Source organism: Squalius cephalus (assembly GCF_949319135.1).
Source record: "Squalius cephalus genome assembly, chromosome: 8".
In the NCBI taxonomy this organism is placed as follows: domain Eukaryota; kingdom Metazoa; phylum Chordata; class Actinopteri; order Cypriniformes; family Leuciscidae; genus Squalius; species Squalius cephalus.
In genome coordinates, this window is record NC_137129.1 from 17,238,255 (window position 1) to 17,263,492 (window position 25,238).

At 38.9% G+C, this 25,238-nt stretch overlaps 1 protein-coding gene across 1 annotated transcript in view; it reads left to right on the forward strand.

Moving 5' to 3' along the window:
- Positions 1-25,238, forward strand: part of arid1ab (AT-rich interactive domain 1Ab) — a 90,736-nt gene that overhangs the window by 54,196 nt on the left and 11,302 nt on the right. Inside the window, exons 5-12 of the mRNA XM_079878708.1 lie at positions 15,208-15,448; positions 15,574-15,648; positions 16,178-16,342; positions 16,459-16,765; positions 22,680-22,819; positions 22,945-23,042; positions 23,468-23,677; positions 23,853-24,057. Coding sequence (XP_079734834.1) covers positions 15,208-15,448; positions 15,574-15,648; positions 16,178-16,342; positions 16,459-16,765; positions 22,680-22,819; positions 22,945-23,042; positions 23,468-23,677; positions 23,853-24,057 — 1,441 coding nt within the window. The remainder of the gene's footprint in view (positions 1-15,207; positions 15,449-15,573; positions 15,649-16,177; positions 16,343-16,458; positions 16,766-22,679; positions 22,820-22,944; positions 23,043-23,467; positions 23,678-23,852; positions 24,058-25,238) is intronic.

Sequence of the window (25,238 nt, forward strand, 5' to 3'; positions counted from 1 at the left end):
CCACTGGGCAGCTTGTAGAATATTTTGATGCACGAGTTGCCGAGATGAGATAACCTTTGACCTTTTCAAAATGGCGGAGAGCAACGCAAGAGTCGTGAATACTGTTAGCGGATAGTTTTTGTAGCCTATACAATGTTGTGTCATTAACAATTATAATATAATGCGTTAACACTCAATTTTCAACTTCGCCGCATTTTCCTTGGTTCATATTTAATCATTTTATGTCGTTTTATTTTTTTTAAATTATTAATTATGTTTTAATCATCAGAAAGCACCACATTTACGGTGTTTTGTTTTGTTTTTTTTGTAAAGATAAAAAAGATACTCTACTGACACAGACCTTGCGGGTACTACATTACGACAACAAAAGCACTTGAACACAACACACTGGTAAATACCAGTTCACAAGTGGAAAATATAATCTTTTCCATAGCACATGAAGGCAGCATTATATGGCAGTATTTCCTACACTACTTTTCAGGCATGTTTGTTCTTTTTCATATACATAGGCCCGGTTTCACAGACAGGGTTTAGATTAAGGCTTTAGTTCATTTAAGACATTTAAGTAGCTTTTTTAAATGTGCCTTAGAAAAACGTTACTGGTGTTCATCTTGAGACAAAACAATTGCTCTTATATAGTTAAGATAATTAGTCTGTGTCTAGTCTTAAGTCTTGTCTGTGAAACCAGGATATGTTAATGTAAACCAGGTTAATGTATTTAGTACTTAAAATCTTACAAATACTTAATGATTTTGGGTCTGTAACAATTCCTTAAGTGGATTTGAAACCAGAATCCCATTAAGTTGCTTACGATTCCTATCCTTATTTGCAAATCTCAGTTCTCTCGTCTCTTATTCTCGGCCTACAGCTCCAGCAGTTTTTCTGTGCTGTATCCGCATCTCCGGCCCTCTGCTCTGCTCAGCTCTGACTCTGGGGCCGCTCTTCTGTGGGAGGGGCGTTGCTCTGGAGAAGAAGAGGCAGACAGGCTGTTTTTTTCCTCTGTCAGACACCCAGCCCCCCAATATCCACCTCTCCTCCCTTCTCTCTCCCTCTGTTTTCACCCAGACTGGGCGGCTGCCTCCCTTACAGAAGCATCTGTGGTTCCCGCTACTATTGTGACCCACACAATAGACCCCCTAATGCACTCATACAGAGAACCCCTCCCCAACGAGAGAGAGAGAGAGAGAGAGAGAGAGAGAGAGAGAGAGAGAGAGAGATGGATTAGTCCAGATGCTTGTGAATAGATGTTTTTATTTGCAGCTCTGACGGTGGTGCCCATATGATGTGGTTACGTTTGGCTTACAAAATTAAGTGTCACTAAAGGATATTTTTACTTGTGGAAACCCTTAGTTGTTACGGTAATCTGAACATATTTTATATGGTACAGTTATAACCAAAAATTTTGGATAAATACCTAAAGACATTGAGAGTAATCATCAGACTTTGGCTGTATCTGAAAGCTTAAAAAGGCTGCCTTCAGATGATGCATCAAGGCATGTCCGAATACTTCACTTCCTGTCTCTTGAGATACCTTCATCTGATCAATTTTTGAAGGCAGCATAGATGTGTCCTTTGCTTCCTTTGATATCACACAATCCTGTGCTTTCCATTCTGAAACAGTTGAGCTAATAAACAAAGATGGCATCTGAAAGTTACGGTTGGTGGTCACTTTGTGTGTAAATGTACATTTTTGACAACGTTTTCCACTTTTGATGCAATTTCTATCGAGAAATTACTATTGTACTAATTAAATATTCTCTTGGTTTTCACCAAAACTCTCTATTTTGCTATAGATCATTAAACTGTTACGTTGCCTCAGAAGTCTGCCTGAAATCAGTTTCGTACGATACCTTCATGTGCAAACGCTGCCTGCAAAGTCATTGTTTGATAGGGCAGTGAGGCAACAACTCAACTGCCTACGTTTTTGGACGCAGCCCTTGGCTCTATGGCTCCAGCTTTGATTGGTTTACTGGTAAATCCAATCACAGACATTCAATCACCCTTAGAGAGAGTGACCATGGCATATAGCGCAACAGTCAGGTTCCGGAAAAATCCCATTCATTTTCCCTAGGGAAAAATTGAGTTGTAGTGATTAATGTGTAAGAGGTTTCAAGACACGCCAGGAGCTCTGAGGTTAAGTGATGATATACGTTTCCGTAAAAGCCGATAGTCAGTGTGATTTTAACTCGCTTGTACTACGTCATCATCAACCGTCATAGTTCAATTTCAGTACTCAAGAACACAAGTACAGTGGACTCATGAAAGTACCCGGATGTGTTCTGGATATCGAGGATGCATCGAATGCAGACTTGAGAGAATCGAACCGTTACAAATTCCAGAAGAGGCGTGGCAGTCAAAGTACGGAAGCCTGTAAGCTTTAAACTTCTCGTTCTCACTTAAGGGATTCCCCCCGTTGCAAGCTCGCAAATAAGTGACGGCTGGTGAAAGTAAACATTTGTCCGTTTGTTTTGCTTAATTTTAATAAAGTGATAACCTAAAGAAAGCCTGCAATATTTTTGTTTGCATATTAAGAAGAATCTTAACATTGACCAAACATAAGTAACACATAGGCTACTCATTTTCATAAATACATGTGGTAAAGTAAAACAGATATCAAAATATATAAAAGCAATGTCTATAATAATATGAAAGAAATGTTTTAATAGGTTATGACACTTGTTTGTGATTGTTGTATTTATTGTGATTAGGATGGTGTACCGAAACCTTATTCCGATACCTATATCACCGGTATGGACCGGACCAAATCAGAACGCAGATTTCAGTCCATCATTTCGGTGCCACTTAAATGCCTGAGCTGTCGAGGTGGCGGCAAGGGACTGTCTTTGAGCGAGTCGTTAAACCGTTCATTCAACCAACACGTTCAACAACGCAGATTCATTCAAAGATTAATGTAATGAAACAAGGTGTTGAAATTATTTTACCTTTGAGCGCCACTTTACAAGGCTCGGCTGAGCAGCAGTGCACTGCATGGTCAACACTGAAACTGATGCTTCACTTCATAGAGACCAATGGCATTGATTTAATAAATTTTCCAGCGCTGACGCCATTCATGGGAAATACCCTTAAATGTTAAAAGGATGATATGACAAAACTTTTTTTTTTTTAATGAATATATGACTTGACCGGAAGGACAGACACAGGTTATCGCACGCGCTAAGTCGATCTCTCTCGTTCAGTGTCTGTTTAGGCTTGTTAAGTGCAAATCCATGGAGCCCCTGTACAAATCACCTTGTACACGTCTTATCATTTATTTATTTATTTATTTAACATTCAATACACATCCACAAAGTGCAAAACAAGGGCATAGCCTCATGAAAAAAAAAAGTGAATATCGTGGTTGCATGCATTCCTCTACTAATGCCTATTATTAGTACTGTAACTTATTTAGTGTTAAATTATTGTAGTTGGATTAGGTGGCTTAGGTTTTATTGTGAATTTATGTAAAGTTGTTTTTTTGTATTTCTTATTTTATATATAAGTATACTTTACACTTTTAATATATTGTTCAATTAAAAAAAACAAAACGTTCTTTAATGTCATCCATCGTCATTTTGTGGCTCTTTTAAGTATCAGTTCGGTTACCGTTTAGGCACTGGTACTGTTTTAAAAGTATCAATTTGGCACCGGTATCGTAAACCAAACGGTACCCAACCCTATTTATGATATGCTGGGACGGTCAGTTGAGCAACAAGATCGCAGCACATCTCAATTCTCACAAAGATCGCATCCTTCCAAGTTCGCCTAGCAAGACTGGTCTCAACGAGAACACAAGTCCGTTCTTAGAATTGAGAAACAACCCCAGTATAGAACTCCATTACCCATAATATTCAAAAGAGATCAACCAATCAGAGAAACACAATTAGCAGTCTTTACTAGCAAACTTATTTTGTGACTTGATGTTTTTTTTTATTACTTAAAATCATTTCACAATGATTGAAATTCAGTAACAAATATACACAGATGTGCCAAAACAGGCTTAATTTATTTTTATTTTTATTTATCCAAGAGCAATTTTGCGCCTGCACTGTTCATGGTGACTTTCAGTCCGGGCCAGCACTCCAGAGGGGATTAGGGGGCGTTCACATGGGACGCAGTGCCAAGACCCCTGGGGTCTTGAAGTGTTTTTTATAGAATGCATGATTTAACAAGAGTATTTATAACTTGGCACAAGATGCTGAAACAATGAGATGCAATGCAACAACCAGTTTATTTGTTGAGTATTTGAGACAAGAAAATTGCCCTTGGAAAGATCCGTAATTTGGGGTGACGTGATGATATGACCATGGAGTGTGAAAAGTGAGTTATCAGCTATTAGCAAAGCTCAATAAATGAAACCAAATCGCTTATTTTCTTCTCAATGTCTTTCTGAGCTAGTGCAACTTGTAACTCTTTACAATGTGAGTGGAAGGGCTGCACAATAAATAAAAAAATAAAAAATCGCTCCTTTTTAATAAAATATACACACTGCACGTTTTGATGCACAGCACCATAGCCACAAGCAGCTCATGATCCGATGTTTTCAGTATTTCAGATTATATATCTTTATTATATAATTATTATATAGGGCTGCAACAACTAATCGATAATGAAAATCATCGACACTGTGCATTAGGGCTGCACGATTCTTGCTAAAATGTGAATCACGATTTTTCTCCATGGGAATTGAGATCACGATTCTCTTACACGATTCTCATTTTTTTAACCAAAATTTATTGCAATCAAGTACAAAAAAAACAACAAAAAAACAAAGGACATTCAGTATAATAAAGTACAGGAGTAACAAAAAATTGTCTCTTTTCTTTATTTCCCCTTAAAGTGAATAATTTTAAAGCTTTATGTTGTTGAACATAAGAGAACATTAACATATACAATAATAAATAAAAATAGCTAAATAGAACCTGTGCTTTTTGCTCCAATTGGCACAGAATGTACATAGTACTTAGCCTACATCTACTGTGTTTACGGGAATACTCGACTTGGCATTTTGAAATATTTCTCTGTTTATTTGGCCGTTTAGGCACGAAACCGGAGTTCTCTTTCGCGACTTATCGTGTTTTTAATATTTCTTTTCAATATAAAGCACATTCTGCTCTTTTCTTTCTCTTTCATTCATGATTTGTTATTAATAGCTTTAAACAGAATCATCAACTGAAATCTGCGCGGATTATCAAAAATACGACACATTTATAGGACATAAAATTGTCTCTGCGGCAAAAGTGAAAGTAAAAGCACAGCAAAGCACCCGTTTCAATAAAAGGATATATTAAAGTTTATATAGCCTACTATTACATTTTCGCTGCTGTTCTATTGGCTTGAATCCCAGTGCAGGAGCTGTAGGTTACAATTTACCACAGAAACGTAAGTGGTTAGTTGATTGCTGTGGTGACTCGTGACACTCGCGAACAGCACTGAACACGCACTTTTGCCGGTACAACTTGAATATTATTATTATTATCATACACTTTTCATTAACTTCGGTAGTACAACAAGGGAATTGTAATTGGCTGCTTTTTCTGCAGAGAGCCGATCTCTGTTGATGTGTCTTAATTTTTTTATCGTTTGTTGATAAAGGGTGAGAGACCTTGCGAGCCACATGATTTTTGCCAAAGAGCCAGGTAGCTAGGTTCCGTTCCCAACCACCAGTGTACACGAATCAATAGATTAAATTACGTGACCTTTCACGAACTGCCGTGAGATTGGGCTGGTCTGACACGGTGGGGGGCGTGGCATCATGATGGTGTCACAACCCTATTTTGTTATTGTGTGAGTGACCAATAACGCGTGAATGCAGCATGATCTGAATACACGGAAGTGAATCGGCATCATTAAGAAATGAGATCGCATTTATGTTTGAATCAAGATCGTGATTTTTTTTTTTTTTTTTTTTTTTTTGATTAATCGTGCAGCCCTACTGTGCATGGAAAACTTCCGCCAGTCGCTTCAAATTACAGCACTGAGTGATGCATTTCTATGGACAAAATGTTTCTAAAGACAGAGTGAGCTGCTGCGGGAATGGTATGTGATCCAAGCTGCCCAAAACATGAGAATTCTTTATTTTAATCTTCAAACTAATGCATTTAGTGTAATGTTTAACATGGCTTGTCCTGTCAGGTGCTTTGACAGATGTGTGCTGTTTAATGTATGACGTTTCCTCAGCGCAAAACTTTTATTTTACGGTTATATTCTTATCTGTCAGTGTTACAAATTCACATGAGTATTTCCATTTTGCATGAAGGTTCGTCCTGACAGCCTGCGTTAAACAGACAAGGACATATTTAGGGCTGTAATCAACCAAAGAAAATCTTGGTCGACTGAAGTCCTGAAATTTTCGACAAAAAATCGACTAAAAATTACGTTAGGAAAAAAAACGTTAAATTAATTAGCTGCGCACTGTGCGCAGTACTTGGTAGCCTTGGTGTCCGCCTAAATGAATTATAAAGAAACATAAAAAACTAGTAGGCTATTTGCAGTATATTAAATCGTTTTTGACCTAATTATTTTGCACTGAAATGAGTGACACACGAGTCTGTCGGCTCTGACAGCGTTGCATAACATGCACCTGCGCAATATCAGAGCCTATGATTTACGAAAATAGTACTATGTTGTCAACTAGTGATATCATCACAAGAACTTTTGAGGAATATCATATGCAACATAATTTAGACAATTGTTTTTGTCATATGTATTATAATAACTGACAGACACTAATGTTATCATTTCAGCCGCTCTGTGCAGCCGCTCTGTGGAGCTCAGCTTCGCGGCTGAGACACGAATAGACTTAACTTTTGAAAAAATTCTGCCACACTGCCGATGTCTTTGTTGACATGGTAGAAGAGGACTGACTGACTGACTATGAATTAAACGCTCTCACAATGAAATAAATAATATTCAGCAAACCTTCTAATTGCCTACTTTCTTCAATCTGTCGCTCTTCTCCAGTGGCTTGGGCTAATCCAAAAGAAGTGGAAACAAGGGGGGTGTTCTGAAAACAGACTGTTACCTGTGAAACAGGGGTGCTCTGAAAACACCCCCATTAGCAATTAGTGCTTTCCACCTGATGAAATGAACGCGGCAAAACCATAGACTGTAAAAAAAGATGAAATGAACGCGGCAAAACTGATGAAATGAACTCGGCAAAAAATCGACCAATCAGAATTTTGGTCGAGCCAGAACGTATCGACCAAATAATCGACTGGGAGATTACAGCCCTAGACATATTAGAGAGGGAGACAATTAATATTCAGTGCAAAAATGTTCATCCCGCTGAAATATCTGTTGTTGGGTGTTAAATTTAGGTTTAAAAGTCAACATGTAATTCAAGTATTTTATGAGAGTAGTAAGTAACTGTAAAGAGATAACAGCATGTAATTGAATATAAATATAAGGATAAAGAAATGACAGCAGGTTACTGTGTCCAGACAGTGTGAATGTGTGTGTTGCTGCAGAACATTCCTCTTATCTGTTAACACTGAGCTGAGTTTGTGTTTTTCTTTTTCTTTATTATCTTTATTCTCTTTTGCATATATATATATATATATATATATATATATATATATATATATATATATATATATATATATATATATATATATATATATATATGTTTTCATAACATTCAGTTGGCACGTTTGTTTGAAGGACAGCATTGGGCAGGATGTGTTGTAGTAGTTTTGTCAACAAAAGAAAAACAAAATCGGGCCTTTTTTATCCATTAACCGAAGAAATAATTGGCAAACTAATCGATTATCAAAATAACCTTTAGTTTCAGCCCTATTATTGTATAAAATAATCTTATATTAATAATAATATTCTTATTATAATTCTTATTATTTTTATTAGTATGTAACTTGATGTAATTATATATATATATATATATATATATATATATATATATATATATATATATATATATATATATATATATATATATATATATATATATATATATATATATATATATATATATATTAGTAATCACAAAGGCAAAATTGTGATGTAAAAAAAAAAAAAAAACTTCCAGGTTTGCAGTGTTTTTTTTTGTTGTTGTTTTTTTTGCAGGACATTACATTTTAAATAGCTAACTTTCCCCAAATTGCGCAGCCCTGGTGAGTGGTGCTTGCCCATGCAGACGTCACAGCCACAATGGTTGCCAGCGCATTGCTAGACGTTTGCTAGTGTGGTGTGGGTGGTTGCTAGGCTGTTCTGTAGTTTTTAGGCGCTCGCTTACTGACAAGTCAAAATAGCCCACCTATAAATCTGTATGGTATTCTCGTCTCAAGCTATCCATTCAAGCCATATCTAAAGCCTGATCACATCCTTTGTGCACATCCCTAACCCTAATATGAGCAATAGTAGCAGTGATGCTTGCCTTTGCGAGAGGAGTATCTGTGTATGTGCTGAGAGTGAGGCAGTAATGGCCGCTGGTGGAGGCAGGGCCCTCTCTCTCTCTCTCTCTCTCTCTCTATCCCCGTCACTTTCACAATCAGTGGGCTGGTAGCGCCCCCTCATGGCTGACATCTGCACAGACACAGCACACTGTACTTGGGTCCTCCTTCACTTGGGTAGAGATGTTTGTACTGCTCTGATTTGGTGTGAGCAGCAAAAATGTGTGTATTGATAATCTGCAATTAATCTGCTGTATGTGTGTGTGCGCACGTCCGTCTTGGTGTATTTGGGTTTGCTTTAACTTGACGTCTTCGAGATGCGTTGCTCATCCAGATACTGTGATGCTGTGACTGTGTTGACTGTGAACGCCTGTGTGTGTGTGTGAATGCACTGTGACCTCAGCACCAGAGAATGGGAGCGGAGGGGGAGGGGGTGCTCTACTTTGCACTAATGTGTCAAGCACGTGGAGACAGTTGCTATGGCAACCTCACAGATGCAGCTGCGCGTGTGTGTGTTTTTTCTTTTCTTTTCTTTTTTCTGTCCCTGTCTCCTCCCTCCCTCTCTGCCTTTCCTCATTCTACTGTTTTGGCAACAGATGAATGGGGGTGTGTGTGTGAACAGGAAAAGGCGAGGGAGTGGATAGCATCCTGAGCCAGAAAGGGTCAGACAGAGTCTGTAGGTGCGTCCCAGTTTGCGTACTTATGCACTATTCTGTGCCGTTTTGTAGTAAATAGTGAAAATCACAAAAATAACAAGTGAATTTTAAATACCTGGATGATGTACTCATTTAACTGAAAAAGTGTTGAACATTGGACTTTTACTCAACTGTTGGAGGATTCCTTGCATTAAGACTCCAATTCTGGATGACAAAATAATCTTACACAATTTATACACTAGGCAGTTGAGTACATACTAGGGCATAGTACAAGTGCAAAGCGTAGAGTGTGTCATTTGGGACACAACTTGTGACTGCATTCTATACCGTACATTAGGGCTGTCAAAATTGATAAAAAATTACGTTCGAATATTCCCTCTAAAAAACACACGAATATTCGACCTATTCGAACATCTGGTTGCGCATTTTGTCAATGACGCTCATTAACAGGACAAATGAATACAAAGAGACATAACTACTTATAGGTAGTTTATTTAAGTTTAAACATATTTGACAACGTATTACCTACACAAAAATAAGAAAATCAACTAATGGCCAAGACCGCAGACCTCACTCTCGCTCGCTCGCACTCTTTCTCTCTCTCGCCCTCACCCATGCTGCGTTCACACCAAACGTGAAAAGAGCGTCTGGCGCGAGTGATTTCAATGTTAAGTAAATGTAAAGACGCGTTTACACGCATCTGGAGGTCTTGCGGCGCGAATGAGGCGTCACGCTCTGCGGTTCATAACGGTTTAAATGAACAACAAATATAAGCAAATGTTGAGTGCTGATCAAGAGTTTTGTGCAAGCAATTTAAGGTCGTGACTCTTGTCCCAAATATAGCAGGCTTCATTCAGTGATTGAAACAAATATTATTAACATTAATTGAAGTTTTACAGTATATAGAACCGACATTGAATGCTCCGAGCGAGCTGTGCTGTGGTAAACATGGAACTTTTCCTTGACATGAAACGGCAAATAATCAAACCAGTGGAAGCCTGCAGACAGTGTATAAAAATGCTGTATCTAACCTACCTTATTAATGCAATATCTATTCAGTCAGTACAGTAGCCTACACTTTAGTAATGTTTCTGTTTAACGTTAAATAAAATGACCTGTCCCTGATCCCTCAGGCAGCGCGCCCACACGCAAAGCAGCAGCCGCGTCTCTGTTACCGCGGGCGTGTTTTTCCACATTCGAATATTAATTTTCAAACTATTCGAATATATATTCGAATTTAGAATATTCGTTGACAGCCCTACCGTACATCCCTCTGCACGTTGTCTTACCTCTGACAGGATTTTCCTTCACCTCATTGTGACTGGGGTAAATAAAACCTCACAAACAGCATTTGCCACATCAATGTATTTCTGTTCAGTTAGTATCCTTGAGTTTTTCCACTATGATGTCTGTGAAACTACGTGGCTGCCTTGCATCACAACTCACTGGCCTGTTTTAAGATAAATATATTTAGATTATATTTAGAGTGCAGTCCTTTGCTTATGAAAATCTTATTGCGACAAACCGATGTGTTTTAAACAAACTGCATTTTCTTTGTTTTGATTTGATAGACTTGGCTGGTTATTGACAAATTTCTAGAGATTGAGCAATATTGATTTTTTTTTTAATAACCAATGCCGATTATTTGCATGTTTATGTGCCTGATAACCGATACAGAACCAATATTTATTTTACTTGTTTTTGACAATCATAGCAACAGCACTGAACTGAATAAACTGTTTTACTTAACACTTTTTTTCAATACTTTAATTTCACTCCCTCCTTGCATACAAAACACTTCTTCAATAAATAGTTGTAATAGTTGTAAATGGTGCACTGTCACTAAAGTGTTTTCTTAAAGCTTTGATCAGGTAAACAAACTGGTAACAAATAAAGCATGTAAAAATAATTCAAACAAATAAAAAAAAGAAGCATAAAACATTTTAAACTGCCTGAAAATGTGTATTCCAGCTTTGAGATGCACATATTTTGAATTGGTTTTGAAACCCAGCCAGAGAGTGAACAATAGGAGAGGCAAGCAGAGGTGAAGGCTGGAGGGTCAGTCTGTGAATGCATGCTACAGTATGATGTATTGCTGTGTTCAGACAGTGTACCATGTTGCTCAATGCTGCTCTCATGCCCTGAACTGAGCTGCTACTCTTGACCTCTGTGTCGTCAGGAGAGCCCAGTCTGACCTTTCGTGACTCCCTGACATTTAGAGATCACGGGGTCAGACAAGTTCATGTGACTCTCCTGTCAGGACAGAAGGGGTTAAGAAACCCTCAGCCATCAGTCAGATGACTGGTCTTGTGATAGCAGAGTGTGCCTGTGTGGAGCCACAGTAAAAGAGTGAGTGTGATAGAACGGGCTGGCTTTGAAGAGGATTGGATGTTTCAGTATTTCCCAGTTTGTTTGAACTTGAGATTAAATATTAAAGTCACAATAATCTAGCATTTTAGCTCTTAAATTTAATAGATAGCTTACAGTAACAATACAGTGCATGTTGAAAATTGGCAATGTCTGTAATATATGTAAATGAACAGGTTACATGCACCCAGATATATTTGTTGACAAAGGTCCGGACTGTTGCTGAATAGGTGCTATGTAATCATTGGAGATCAAACACAGATTTTTGGCTGTTTGAGTTTTGCTAATAATGGATTTATGCATGGTAAAATGTATTAAATCATGCTGAAATTATATGATATATTGATATCTGAATGCATTATCAAACTAGTTAAAATTATTAGGCTAATAAACTCCTATAAGTCCTTGGACATCTTCAGAGTTCTGTGCTTTCGGATCCTGTGTGTGCTTAATATATAGGAAGACATACATATAAATGTGACATCAGTCCCATGATGCTTCCTGAAAAGTCTTGTGTTTTTCATCCGTTGCACTTTCCACATTCATTTAATTGATTTAATTTAGTTCTGTGAAGACATAAACTCGTGTCTGAGCTAAATTAATTTGTAACAGTTCTTTTGGTAAATTGCAGAAGTTTCCTTGATGTGATTTTGTTATTGGGTTAGTTTTTTTACACACACACACACACACACACACACACACACACACACACACACACACACACACACACACACACACACACACACACACACACACACACACACACACACACACACACACACAGACACACAGTCACAGTTTCTGTCCTCAGGGTCTCCATTAATTAATGCCTTCTCTTTGGGATCAGTGATACACTCTTGGGTAATAAACACCTTCCTCATGGGTCACATATACACAGGAATCTCCTAGTAGACGCACACATGCCAACATTAACACACATCCACAGAGGATTGTTTCCTGTTAGGAGAGCAGACCTGGGTCATACAAACTCTCTCCATGGATGCAGTAAGTGTGTGTGTGGCAGTTAAAACAGGAGCCTGAATCAGCGTTCTCCTCCTGTCTCTCCCTCTAGGGTTCCTCCAGCAGGTCACGGCCCAAAAATAGCAGTGGGCGCCGTTTCAAGTGCAAAACCGCCGACTTTGGGGCCGCAGCCAGTCTGCGAGTGTGAGATTTCTATGGGAATACTTGGCTAAGCTCCAGTCGGGCTCTTGAGTGTGTGTGTGTTTTTCTCGTTCCACTCCCACTTTTTTTTCCCTTTCCCTCTCTGATCTGACTGGCAGATGAGCTTGCAAATTTTCACTGAACACATGCGCTCCACGTGACGACAGTTTAGTGTGTAAATATTCCCACACACACGAACTCCTCCGCTGGGAGGCTTTATGACTGACTGCCAGATTGATTTCAGCATCACACCCCATATGAACTCACTGCTCATTTTGCTCAGGCTTGCTTTCAGGCAGCCAGTGTTCTGTAATGGGCAAAACCATCAATAATCAAAGACACATGGTAGCACCAAATATCCATGTTTATTTCATGTATATTGAGCAAACATTTTTCATATCTAATAGTTCTTTTTATTTATTTATTTATTTTATACTTGTCATGTTGTATTTGTTATGCACCGTTTGTGTAAATGTCGCTGATGTTTGCCCTGCAACTAGATTTATTTTTGAGAAAATGTGAAGTGTTTGCCTGTCCAAAACTTTGACGCAACAATGCTAGTTTGTTGTTGATGCTATCCAGATCTTTGCTATTAGGGACTGGTCAGGATGTTTTGAGTAGCCAATTCGTTACCCCTTATGTTGTTTTAAACCCATAAGACTTCTGTTCATCTTAAGAACACAAATTAAGACATTAATGTTCTCTCATTGTTTGTGTTCATCCATTGAAAGTTCAGGCAACCAAAAAGCTTTAATGCATCAAAAATAGGGCTGCATTATTATATTTGTCCTATTGTTTTTACTTTGCCCCTTTTGTTCTTATTTTTAATAACAAAGGTAAATTAAAATAACAAAAATAACTGATCGTCCATCCCTAGTTTCAGGTTACCTGGGTGTTCTTGATGTTAAGTTTTTCACTTGATATAATTTTATATTGCCAAGTTGAAGAGAGTCATTGGTATTTAAATAGGTATTTTGTTTTGTTTACATTGATGTCAAAATGACACGGTCAGATTTGTTACGACTTATGTTTTGCAAAAGCACTGCTGTTCACTTTCAGAAGTTGTAGTGACGCTTTATTTTGCCACAAAGAATGTGAAACATATATTGGTTATGTAACTTTCAGTTTTTAAATATAATGTAAATTCATTTTACACACTTAAAGCATTATCGTATGGCATATCGAATATTGCATAATTTATCGCATCAGTTATCATACATTTTCTTCATGATCGTGCAGCCTTTATCAAAAAGTACAAAGACATTGTAAAAGTAATCCATATGAATCAAACAGTTTAATCCAGGTCTTTTGATCAGATACAGTCACTTTATATGATGAACAGATTTAATTTAGGCTTTTATTAACACATAAACATAGATCAATGCTCATCAAATATGGTAAACATAAACACGCTTGCTTGCTGCATTAGGCTTGCTGCTGTAGTCAGTGTTCGGCCATACACAGATTACATGACCCATATACACAAATTATAGGCCGATTATGATTGTATATTATTTCAATTATAATATGAAATTATTATATTATATATTATTATAATATTATAATATTTGTTTATGATATACAAATTATATTAATAATGTTGTTTGTATGGACATAAATGATGTGAGAATATTAAAGATATCTTCGTTTTTGTTCAGATGTCTTTTTAGTTTTTACATTTATAATGAGAATGATAATGATGATGACAGAATTTTCATTTTTGGCTGTGCTATTCCTTTAAGATTTAAATTGCGATGACAAACATTTCGGAGAGGGTTTTAACATATCTATTATTATGTTAGTAGTAACCATAAATGGAAGTAAGAAACTTGTCCCAATATGCTTGAAGTATAACTATAGACCTTAGTTAGGGCAGCGTCATATTATATTTTCGATAGGAATGAAAACAAAGCTGTAATGAATAGAATAGAGTGCGTTCAATGGATTGTACTGTTTAAAAACAATCCGATTGTTCAGCTGAAGAAATGCTGAAGAAATTCTGGGACCTTGATACAGTGTGTGCTATTGTTAACCTAGTTTTTATCTGCATTAAATTCAATATGGTGGCTAACCTGACTAAGGTCTATATTGCTTATGCTTATTTATACATGCTTATTTGATATAACATTGCTTAGGTGTTCCGAAGGAGCTTTGTGTAACATTGGCCAGCACAAGATAAAACAAAAGTTACAACAGCTGTGGAAGATCCACTGGTGGAGTATTTGTTATTTGTTTGTGAATTAGACAGTAGCAAAAACAACTAATCAGAGACTGATATTGGTCTAAATATAGATAGGCCTATCATGGCTCTCATCTATGGCTTTAATATTTCACAATTAATTTGATAGAATTATGTAATAAGAATTTTTTTTTTTTTTACAGCGAATGCAAATGTTTTGCGAGCGAACGCAAGATCATTAAAAATGTTTTGGGCCTTTGTAGAAAGTACTAGCACACCTCGATTAAATCACATGATTTTAGTCTGTAGCACAAATGGTGTGGCACAGGGACTCAGGGGTTTGTTCAGATTGCTTAGAATAAGCAACAGTAATGGTGAAGCATGCCTTATCACACAACACTAAAAACATTTTTTCATTTCCTCTTGTTCTCCTGTGCAGGATTTGTCGGGCTCCATCGACGATCTCCCCACAGGCACAGAGGGTGCTTTGAGCCCGGGCGTGAGCACGTCAGGTGTGTCCAGCAGTCAGGGTGAACAGAGCAACCCAGCACAGTCGCCGTTCTCTCCCCACACCTCTCCTCACCTATCGGGTATCCGTGGCCCCTCTCCCTCACCCGTGGGCTCCCCCGCCAGCGGCCCGGCCTCGCGCACGGGACCCCTCTCACCCGGAACCATGCCTGGTGGGAATCTCACTTATATAATTTATTTTAATAATGCAGTATTTTTTTTTTTTTTTTTTTTTTTTTGCTTAGATTATCAGTAGTTGCCCAATTTTTAAAAAAAACTTTGTTTACATCACCTATAGGAAACCAAATGCCCCCCAGACCTTCGAGTGTCCAATCGGATGGTATATTACATTCCTCCATGAGTCAGGATAGAGGTGAGTCTTGATAGTTTTTTAAATTACTGTGACATTTTATGATTTTTACAGTTTGACTAAGGGCTGCACTATTAATCAAAATAAAACTGAAAACGTGAAATGGGTGAGTGTGATTACAAATCACAAAGCCTGCGATTTAATTAAATGTATGCGCTGTGTGCCTCATTGGCAGCGTGCCGACATATAGCGCCTTTGCGCTTCAGGCAACCCAAGTTTGATTCCCGGCTCCCGATCCTATCCCTCTCTCTCTCTCTCTCTCTCTCTCTCTCTCTCTCTCCCTCCCTCCCTCCCTCCCTCCCACTTTGCTTCCTGTCTATGTACTGTCCTATGATAAAAGGCAAAAACGCCAAAAAATAAATCTTAAAAAAAAATATTGGTATTGTAATTTTACAGTTTTTCAATAATGTAAAATAAAATAATTATATTTATCTTTAATATTTATTTTATTTTACAGTGAAATATTATTTTGTTTTTAATAATTAACGTCAAGGCTAGTTAACCACAGCATAACTGTGTCCGCTCTCTGCAGTATATATGAGGAACCCTCAGATGCCATACGGCTCTCCTCAACCCGGGTCAACTTTATCCCCACGGCAATCATCTGGAGGCCAAATGCATAGTGGGATGGGTTCCTTCCCCCAGAACAACACCATGGGTAACTATGGACCGCAGGGTGCCCAGTATGGACCTCAAGGTGAGAAGCTTTGTTTTGATTAAATATTTGACTGATGATTTTTAAGAACATCAAAAACAAATTTCACTTTTATTACTCTAGTCTAGTTTACCTTAACCTCAAAATCTACTTAACAGGTTACCCGAGACCACCAGGTTATGGAGGCATGCCAAATGCGAACTATCCAGGTGGTCCTGGCATGAGTGGCTCCATGAACCCTATGGCTGGGCAGGGTGGAGGGGGGCCGTATGGAGGGATGCCTCCAGGACGCATGGGTCCAGGTCAGATGGGTACGAGGCCATACGGCCCTGGCATTGCCCCCAACATGGGCGGCATGCCCCCTCAGGTGGCATCTGGAATGTGTCCACCACCGGGAATGAACAGAAAGCCTCAGGATCCTGCTGCAGCGGGCATGCACCATGGCCCATCCAACTCCATACACAGGTAGAGTGCACCACATGCTGCTTTTAAACTTAAACTCATTGAGAAGTGCCGTGCAGAATACAGGCCCTCTTGGACAAAAAAAAAAGTTTGGATCTGACCTGACAATGCCAGTTCTTCAGTGTGAGAACAAGCTCATTGGTCAGTACCATTCACGCAAGAGTCCATTCCACTTATTGTCAATGCAAATTTAAAAAATGCTTGATTATAGGGTCGTAGTTGCCATCAGCAGGTAGTTGAGTGTGATCATATACAGTAACAATAGCCATTTATATTGCGTAAAATATTTTAACGTGACTTCAAGCAAGTGTGCAGTCTAATTAAAAATCCTTGACGCGTTTAAATAACGCAAATATATTTATGAAGCACTCAAAACTGTCATTAACATAATTTGCATCACTCAGTTAAATGATCTTGGGAGTCGGGAGTTTTTCCAACTGAGCATCTATAATGACACAATTCCTGTAACCCTGGTTGGCAGAAATTTCTGTTCTAACCCCTTAACCCGATTTCGCTTCTCTGTTTGCGATTGGATAATTTTAAGCAGCTAAACTCCTTGAAAGTTTTCAACTATCCACTAAGCAAATTCTTTCAAACAATCAGTCCAAAAACAGTGCTTGTAGGTAAAGAAAACAAGGCTCATTTCATCAGAGATGTCAGATAGAAAAGTGACTCATGGCCAGTTTTCAGTGAATTATTCATTCCAGTGTGTTTCTCGCTTTAAATATTCTGTCAAACTCTGTGATTGTTTCTGAAGAGTGTGAGCCCTCACGCGTCGCGCTGTGTGAAATACAGACTGAACGGAACGTCAAAACATCCCACCATGGCCAGATGATATGCAAACTACATTTCTCAGCTGGATAAAGCAAACCAGCTTCTCGCTAGTAAAGTTTTGATGGATGCGAATTGTAATCAAGGTAAATACGATTGCAGTAACGTACAGGAGTCGTACAGTAAGCACGCGTGAGTCCATTATTATTGATGCGCAAACAAACCAAACCGTGAATGTGCGCTCTTGATGCACTTGATCGCACATTGCATTTATGCATTGACAAATTTTAGTACATTCACGTTGTTTTTGCTCAAACATTCAGGGTAATGTTTTTATCTGTCATTTGTATGTTGCTGTGTTTAGTAATTCTGAATGGATCCGTGTACTGTAGTAGGCATATAATGCAATCATGTCAAGGCAGTTGGTTTAAGTTTTTTTTGGGCATCTCCATGTGGTCCTGTTCAGGATCCAACTTGACATGTCTAAAATGTAAACAAGTGCTAAAAATCTCTAAACAAGCTATTTGCTGTTGCACTGTACACATACTATACACTGAATTCTGTCTTTTTTTTAATCTGTGTGCTTTGGTTTGCATAAATTTATGAATTATATGGACTCCTTATACACTCCTGAACAAAATCTTAAGGCTGGGGGAAACATTACAAGTATTCACATTTCACGATGGTGGATCGTAACCGCGTTGTAAGTATTGCATCAAAATGCCAAAAGAAGAAACGAAAAATAGAGAATGGGCAATTTATTGAGAACTGCATTTAAACTCAAACAGGCTGTTCATCAGCTGATCAACGCGCAATCGCTGCCGAGATTGGACGCAGTAAGACAGTCATTTTACTTAATGGTAGACCCAAAAAAATTTCACCTGCTCTGAGCCGGAGGATCCGATGGGTTGTCTGTGAAGACATGGGCCGATCCTCGACCCAAATTAAGGCCCTTACTTATGCTGACTGCAGCCCAATAGCCATAAGACGTCATCTGTGAGAGAAGGGCTTAAAGAACAAAAAACGTCTTCAAAGGCCAAGTCTCCTCCCACGGCACAAACTTGCCCATTTGGAATTTGCAAGGGAGCACCAAACATGACGCATTGAAAGGTGGAGAAAAAATGTAACCTGGACGGTCATGATGGCTTCCAACGTTACTGGCATGACAAGGAGATCCCACCGGAAATGTTTTCTACGCGGCACAGTGGAGGAGGCTCCCTCATGATCTGGGGTGCTTTTTCCTTCAATGAGAAAATGGAGCTTCAGGTTGTGCAGGGGCGTCAAACGGCGGCTGGCTAGGTGTACATGTTGCAGCGGGCATCCCTCTTGACTGAGGGCCTTCGTCTGTGCGGTAAGGACTGGGTCTTTCAACGGGACAACACTGCAGTTCACAATGCACGCCTGACGAAGGTCTTCTTCCAGGAGAATAACGTCGATCTTTTGGACCATCCAGTGTGTTCCTCTGATCTAAATGCCATTGAGAACTTTGGGGATGGATGGCAAGGGAAGTTTATAAAAACGGACGTCAGTTCCAGGGCATGGATGCCCTTTGTTAAGCCATCTTCTCCACATGGAGCGACGTTCCCACCAGCCTCCTGGAAATAGTCGCATCAAGCATGCCGAAATGAGTGTTTGAAGTGATCAACATAAACACTGGGGCTACTCACTACTGAGTCCTTTATTAAAACTTTTAGTTCTGTTGTGAGTTTATTTTTGGGCTATGGCCGTAAACTTTTGATCAGCTGATGAACAGTCTGTTTGAGTTTAAATGCAGTTTTCAATAAATTGCCTACTCTCTATTCTTTGTCTCTTGCTCCTGTTTCTTCTTTTGGCATTACTTAGCAGTACTTACAACCCGGTTACGATCCACCAGCGCGAAATGCGAATATTTTTAAGGTTTCCCCCGGTCTTAAAGGGGTGGTTCAGGATTTTCGACATCGGACCTCATTTTCAAGTGATCCTGGTTGTTATTCATCAGTGGAGACAGTTTTCAAAAAAATAATGATGTTAGAAATCAAACTACCCTTTCATCACATTGCATTAGTTATAATTTGTTCCCTGTATTTATAAGCAGTCTACAGCAGCGGTGGAGTTATATTTGGTTACCTAGGAAACCGAGAGCGCCGGTCTACATAACAATCACGCAAGTGTATTTACCTGCCGCTGACAATGTGATGAAAGGGTAGTTTGATTTCTAACATTATTCTCTCAACAGACATTTACATCGATAGTCTGGCGTTATAATTTATTTGCTTTTGGTGTACTGTGGAGTGGGTAAAACTGTTTTAATGGCAGGCTAACGTGTGCACCGTTGACTCGCGCTAGCCTAGCATAGGCGAACTATCCAAAAGTAAGGACTGGATGAATTTTTTTGAAAACTGTCTCCACTGATGAATAACAACCAGGCTCACTTGAAAATGAGGTCCGATGTCGAAAATCCTGAACCACCCCTTTAAGATTTTGTTCAAGAGTGTATTATTTGGTTAGCTGTCCTTTTGGAGTCTGCCTTTTTTGGAAAGGCACCTACATTTACTTTGAAAAAAGCTTGCAGGAAATAGTTTTGTGAGAATCGCCCTTCAGTCTAATGGTTTACTTTGCTGGATATAGCAAATTATGGCATCATGTTAAACAAGATAAATGGTTACCGTTTTGTGCTCGTACTCATAAAAAATGTTCTGATACCAACAACCGATACCGCTCAGCAAGTGTACAGTGTTTGTGTCCAGACAAAGAAACACAGACAACAGAGAACATAATGGGGGTATAAAAGAAAGCTGTCTATGAAGTAAATGTATCTAATTAGTGGAAAATTAAACTAAATATATTAACGCCTATAGCTGTGGTACGCAAGCTGATAAGGGAAAAATCGCGCAGTGGAGTAAGCGACACAGATGCGCAAGCTTGTCGAGCGCATCCCCTTTTCACAGACATCAGTGGAATGTTTGTAGTAATGTCAATTGCAAAGAAAGTAAAACGAGGTATGTATTAATGTTAACTGATAGTGTAGAGAGAGAGAGAGAGCGCACTTCTGTTGCATGCTCTTGATTGCTGATTGTTCATGCAGCACACGTGTCATTTGGATTAAAACTAAATCGGATATGTAAGTAAAACATGAACTGTTACCTGATTTATGTATAACGAGTGGTTCCATGCATTATTACAGGACGTTTGCAGGTCCAGAAGTTTCATGAATGCAAACATCCGAAGCGCGCACCCAGAAAACCTGCGTCTCAGATTCAGATACTGAATTGAAATCTTTCACGTCTTGGGCTTGTACGGACTAATTCACACAAGAATATGTAAAAAAACACCTGTCTTGGCGAGTATCCTAGTAAAAATAGTCGGTTATATCTCAAGTAAATGTAGACTATATATTCATATTGTGCCTGTGCATTCGATCTTAAAGGTACAGCAGTCTAATAAACCTGCAAATAAATCACTCACTGCTCTTATACAGTGATGAATATGCAGTGATATTTCACATTTGATTACTTTGTTCTATTATGTTTATTTGTGCTATTTATAATTTATGTTCTTATTTTATTACTGACTGCTTGTCTTTAATAATGTTTTAAATTCACATTATGCTAGTAGTTTTTGCTGTAGTATAAATTGTATCAAAAAGTATCTAATGTTTTAAATTCACATTAAGCTAGTAGTTTTTGCTGCAGTGTCAGAATTTTTACGTACAATGCGAAAGTCTAACACAACCTCTGGTGTTGGAATGATCACATAAGCCGCTTTCCGACCAAGTAGTTACAGGAACTTAGTTATAGGAACTGTCCACTTCTAAACAGTTCTATAAACTACTCTCCCCCAAACTCGGTGTTTGCGTTCGCACTGGCCAAGTGGCCATAGGAACTGGTAGGAGGGGTAAGGGAGTGACGCAAGCACGGCGACTTTTATTTTGACGGAGCGACGGACCTTTATTTTGGCGGTGCTGAGAACGCCAGAGCAAACAGTGCTCGCATTCTCTTTGTTCATTAGTTAGCAATCTGTCTAACAGTACTGTTTAACATGTTATTAGATAGAGTTGTTATAGAAAGTACACAGTATATGAAAAAAAGTTATTAGCCTATGCCGTGTGGTTGATGTCCAGTGTTGCTAGCTGATTAGAAATACATAATCATGTTTGACTTGGTCCCCTCAGAGTTGCGTTGGATTTTCTCTTCAGCATAAAGGTTTAGAGGCCCATATCACTGTTTTCCATGTTTGTATCTAGTTTCTGGAGTAAATATATAGGCTATAATCTGTGTGTTTACATATAGCTGTTTTAAAAATGGCAGGTGCTGTTGTTTTGCGTGCGTTCGATCATCAGCGTACACTAATGTCATGGGTAGTTCCTATAGTGCTGGTTTAGACCCTACTCTGAAGTAGGAGCTAAATTAGTTCCTCCAAATGGAGTTCCTAGAACTAAAGTCGTTCCTAGTCGGCGTGTTCGCACCGCAGGAACATACGGGTACTTTAGCCAATAGTTCTAGAAACTGTGAAAAGGTTCCTCTGGTCGGAAAGCGGCTATAGCTGAATCTCTCTCGTGCCTTTTGGAAACAAACAGGTTGGTAACATAATAGGCAAGTGCATGTCATGAGTGAATGATATGTAGAGATCACTTGGAAATATTAATTTATCGCTTTTCTTTAAACGCTTTTATACAACCCTGACTCTGTGGAAGTCCTGGTGCTCCATATGTCGATCCATCCCTGCTCAATTTACAAAGAAATTCACTGCATTACAGCATCAGTAAAGTTGGAACACGTATTGATTCATTTGTTTGAGCTCAGAATTATAGATTTCGATTAGCTAGTATTGTTTCCCCACCCTCAGGTTAATGTTTTTTTTCGCAGAAAAAGGTGGAAATAAGACAAATAATGCAGAGTTTGCTTGATATTACATTTAAATTCTGCAGTCGCAAAACCATAACATCCTGGAGGGACTGCCGGTAGAATCAGACTTGCAGCAGAGATTTTACATTCCGGGGGAGCACAGCTGGAGTCAGTCTGATCATACTGTGAGAGCTGAAGATGAGATCATAACAGTGAGAGTGAAGGCAGTGTGTTGAAAGAGACAATGGAAGATCATCTGAGTCATTCATACCTTTTAAGATTTTTCAGTTAAGTCAAATTTTGTAAATTTGTTTCTCTCCTAGACCGCCTGGATTTCCCAACATGAACCAAGGAATGATGGGAGCTGGATCTCCATATGCACCACCCATGAACAGCATGCAGGGTATGATGAATCAAGCAGGACCGTACCCCATGCCTGGCAACATGTCCAATAACTCTGCAGGTAAGCACTGAACTTCCTGTATTTTTCTTTCGTTTTTCTTCACACATCAGGTTTTGTCGGCACATTTTTCTAGATGTTTTCTAGTGATAGCTCACAATGACAATGTTTTTCAATTTGTCTCATAGGCATGGCTCCCAGTCCAGAGTTTGGCATGGACAAACTCAACCAATCTCAGAAGTTGAATAACAAAGTGGATGGGACTCCTAAGACTGAATCAAAAAAGGTGAAGAGCTATTAATATTTAAATGGGTCTCGGCCTTAGTTTTGTTGGCCGACATGCCTCTTAAGCTCAAGGACATGGGCCTCTCTGAGCTTTGTGAACAGCGCTTGACTGATCATCTGTAGGGAGGGTTGTGAATGCCGGAGAATGTACATGGGGTGGAATGCACATTCAGGGGTTTTGAAATTGCTCCCTGCAGTCCTGGCTTTATACATCATTAATGAAAATGCTTTTCCACTGAAATGCACATTGCACGTATACACAGTGTTGATATATCCGTGTATTGATAGTGTGCCGCCCCCCTCCCCCCCCCCCCCCCCCCCGGTGCTTCCTGTTTATGAAAATTGCATGTTTTTTCCCCCATAACTAAACAGCAGGGATCTACTATATGCATCCATTTTTCCATTTTTGCTTTTTTATCCTTGCAGAAGTCGAGTTCCTCTACCACCACTAATGAGAAGATAACCCGTCTGTATGAGCTCGGTCCAGAACCAGAGCGGAAAATGTGGGTGGATCGTTACCTTGCATTTGCTGAGGAGAAAGCAATGGGCATGAACAATCTCCCTGCGGTGGGCCGCAAACCCCTTGACCTCTTTCGCCTCTACGTGTCCGTCAAAGAGATTGGCGGCCTCACTCAGGTGTGGAGATGAACTTCTCCTGATATGGTAGCTGTAAATTACAGAATGGTTTCATTAGGAGTTATTTGTGATTTGCATATGAAATGCTTATTTTGATTTCTGTTGGCTTTGGAGTTCACTAAATGTCTCTTCAGCCTGTCACAGACATTAAATTGTGTCTGTCTGCTGTTATCAGGTGAACAAGAATAAAAAGTGGAGGGAATTAGCCACTAACCTAAATGTGGGCACATCCAGTAGTGCGGCCAGCTCTCTGAAGAAACAGTACATCCAGTGTCTCTACGCCTTTGAGTGCAAGATCGAGCGAGGGGAAGACCCTCCACCCGACTTCTTCAACACGGACCCTAAAAAGAACCAGGCCAAGGTTCAGCCCCCGTCACCAGGTCAGTGCAGACATGCCCAACAACTGAAAACTGTTTTGTTTTTTTGGTCATAATACCTTGATCTGAAACTAAATCCAATCCCATGTCATAACCAGGTATGATGCAAAAAGGCATATTTCACATGCTAGTTCTTCAGTCTTTCATTTTTGCCATGTTGCACTGGGTAGCCCTGTCATTGTGCAATCTTATTGGTCCACAATCCCTCTTCACAGAGATGTGTATTAAACATCAAATATGTTCTCACTATTTGTGAGATTTGGTGCTTGCTTTCAGCATTTCTCTTTCTGGTGTAAGATTACAACAGTGTTGTGCAGATTTGAAGCATATGAATTTGAAGGAAAGGTTAATGTGTTGTTGTACTGAGTCAGTTTCCCAAATGCAGGTACAATGTTTTTATGATGTCCAGGAAAGCTGACATAATCAGACTTGAAAGACGATAACTGCCTGGACATAAACCTCTTCCCATTGCCCTCATAATGCACCTGTAACCAGCTAGATTAATGTGGTTGTAAATGTGACATTATAGTGTGCATGTCTTGTTTTAATGTAATTTTTCTTTGATGTGGTTTAATACAGCTGGTAATGTTTGTACGCCAACATTTGACGTTCATTTCTTGTGTCGTTTATAGTGATTTACTGCACTGCTAGCTACCTCTCCTTTCTGCTGCGATATCATAGTTTATTTATACACTTCTGTACTTCTATCTTCAGGGCTGGCAAATATATTGATGAATTTTGCTGTTTGCCAAAAACAGGAAATAAAGTTTGGACAGTTCAAGTTGGGTAATTGGGTACTTGAACTTGGTATTCTGTTCAGGGCATTGTTAGGGCTGGGTATCGTTCAAAAAATTTCGATACCGATACCTTGATTTCGATACCGGTTCCTGAACGATACTTTTTTCGATACCAATTTTATGAAATCCATTTTTACAATATTACATAACACATTACCTCAGAAAAACTTTGGTTTTATTTTTTCAGTTTGACTCATGCTCCTTAGCCAGTGCACAAAGGAACAAATAACAAATTTTTTTTAAATATATATATATATATATAAAGAGCTCATGCTCACCAAAACTGACTTTATTTGATCAAAATGACAGTAAAACTTGTAACATTGTGAAATAGTATTACAATTTAAAATCTTATTTGAATATATTTCAAAATGTAATTTATTCCTG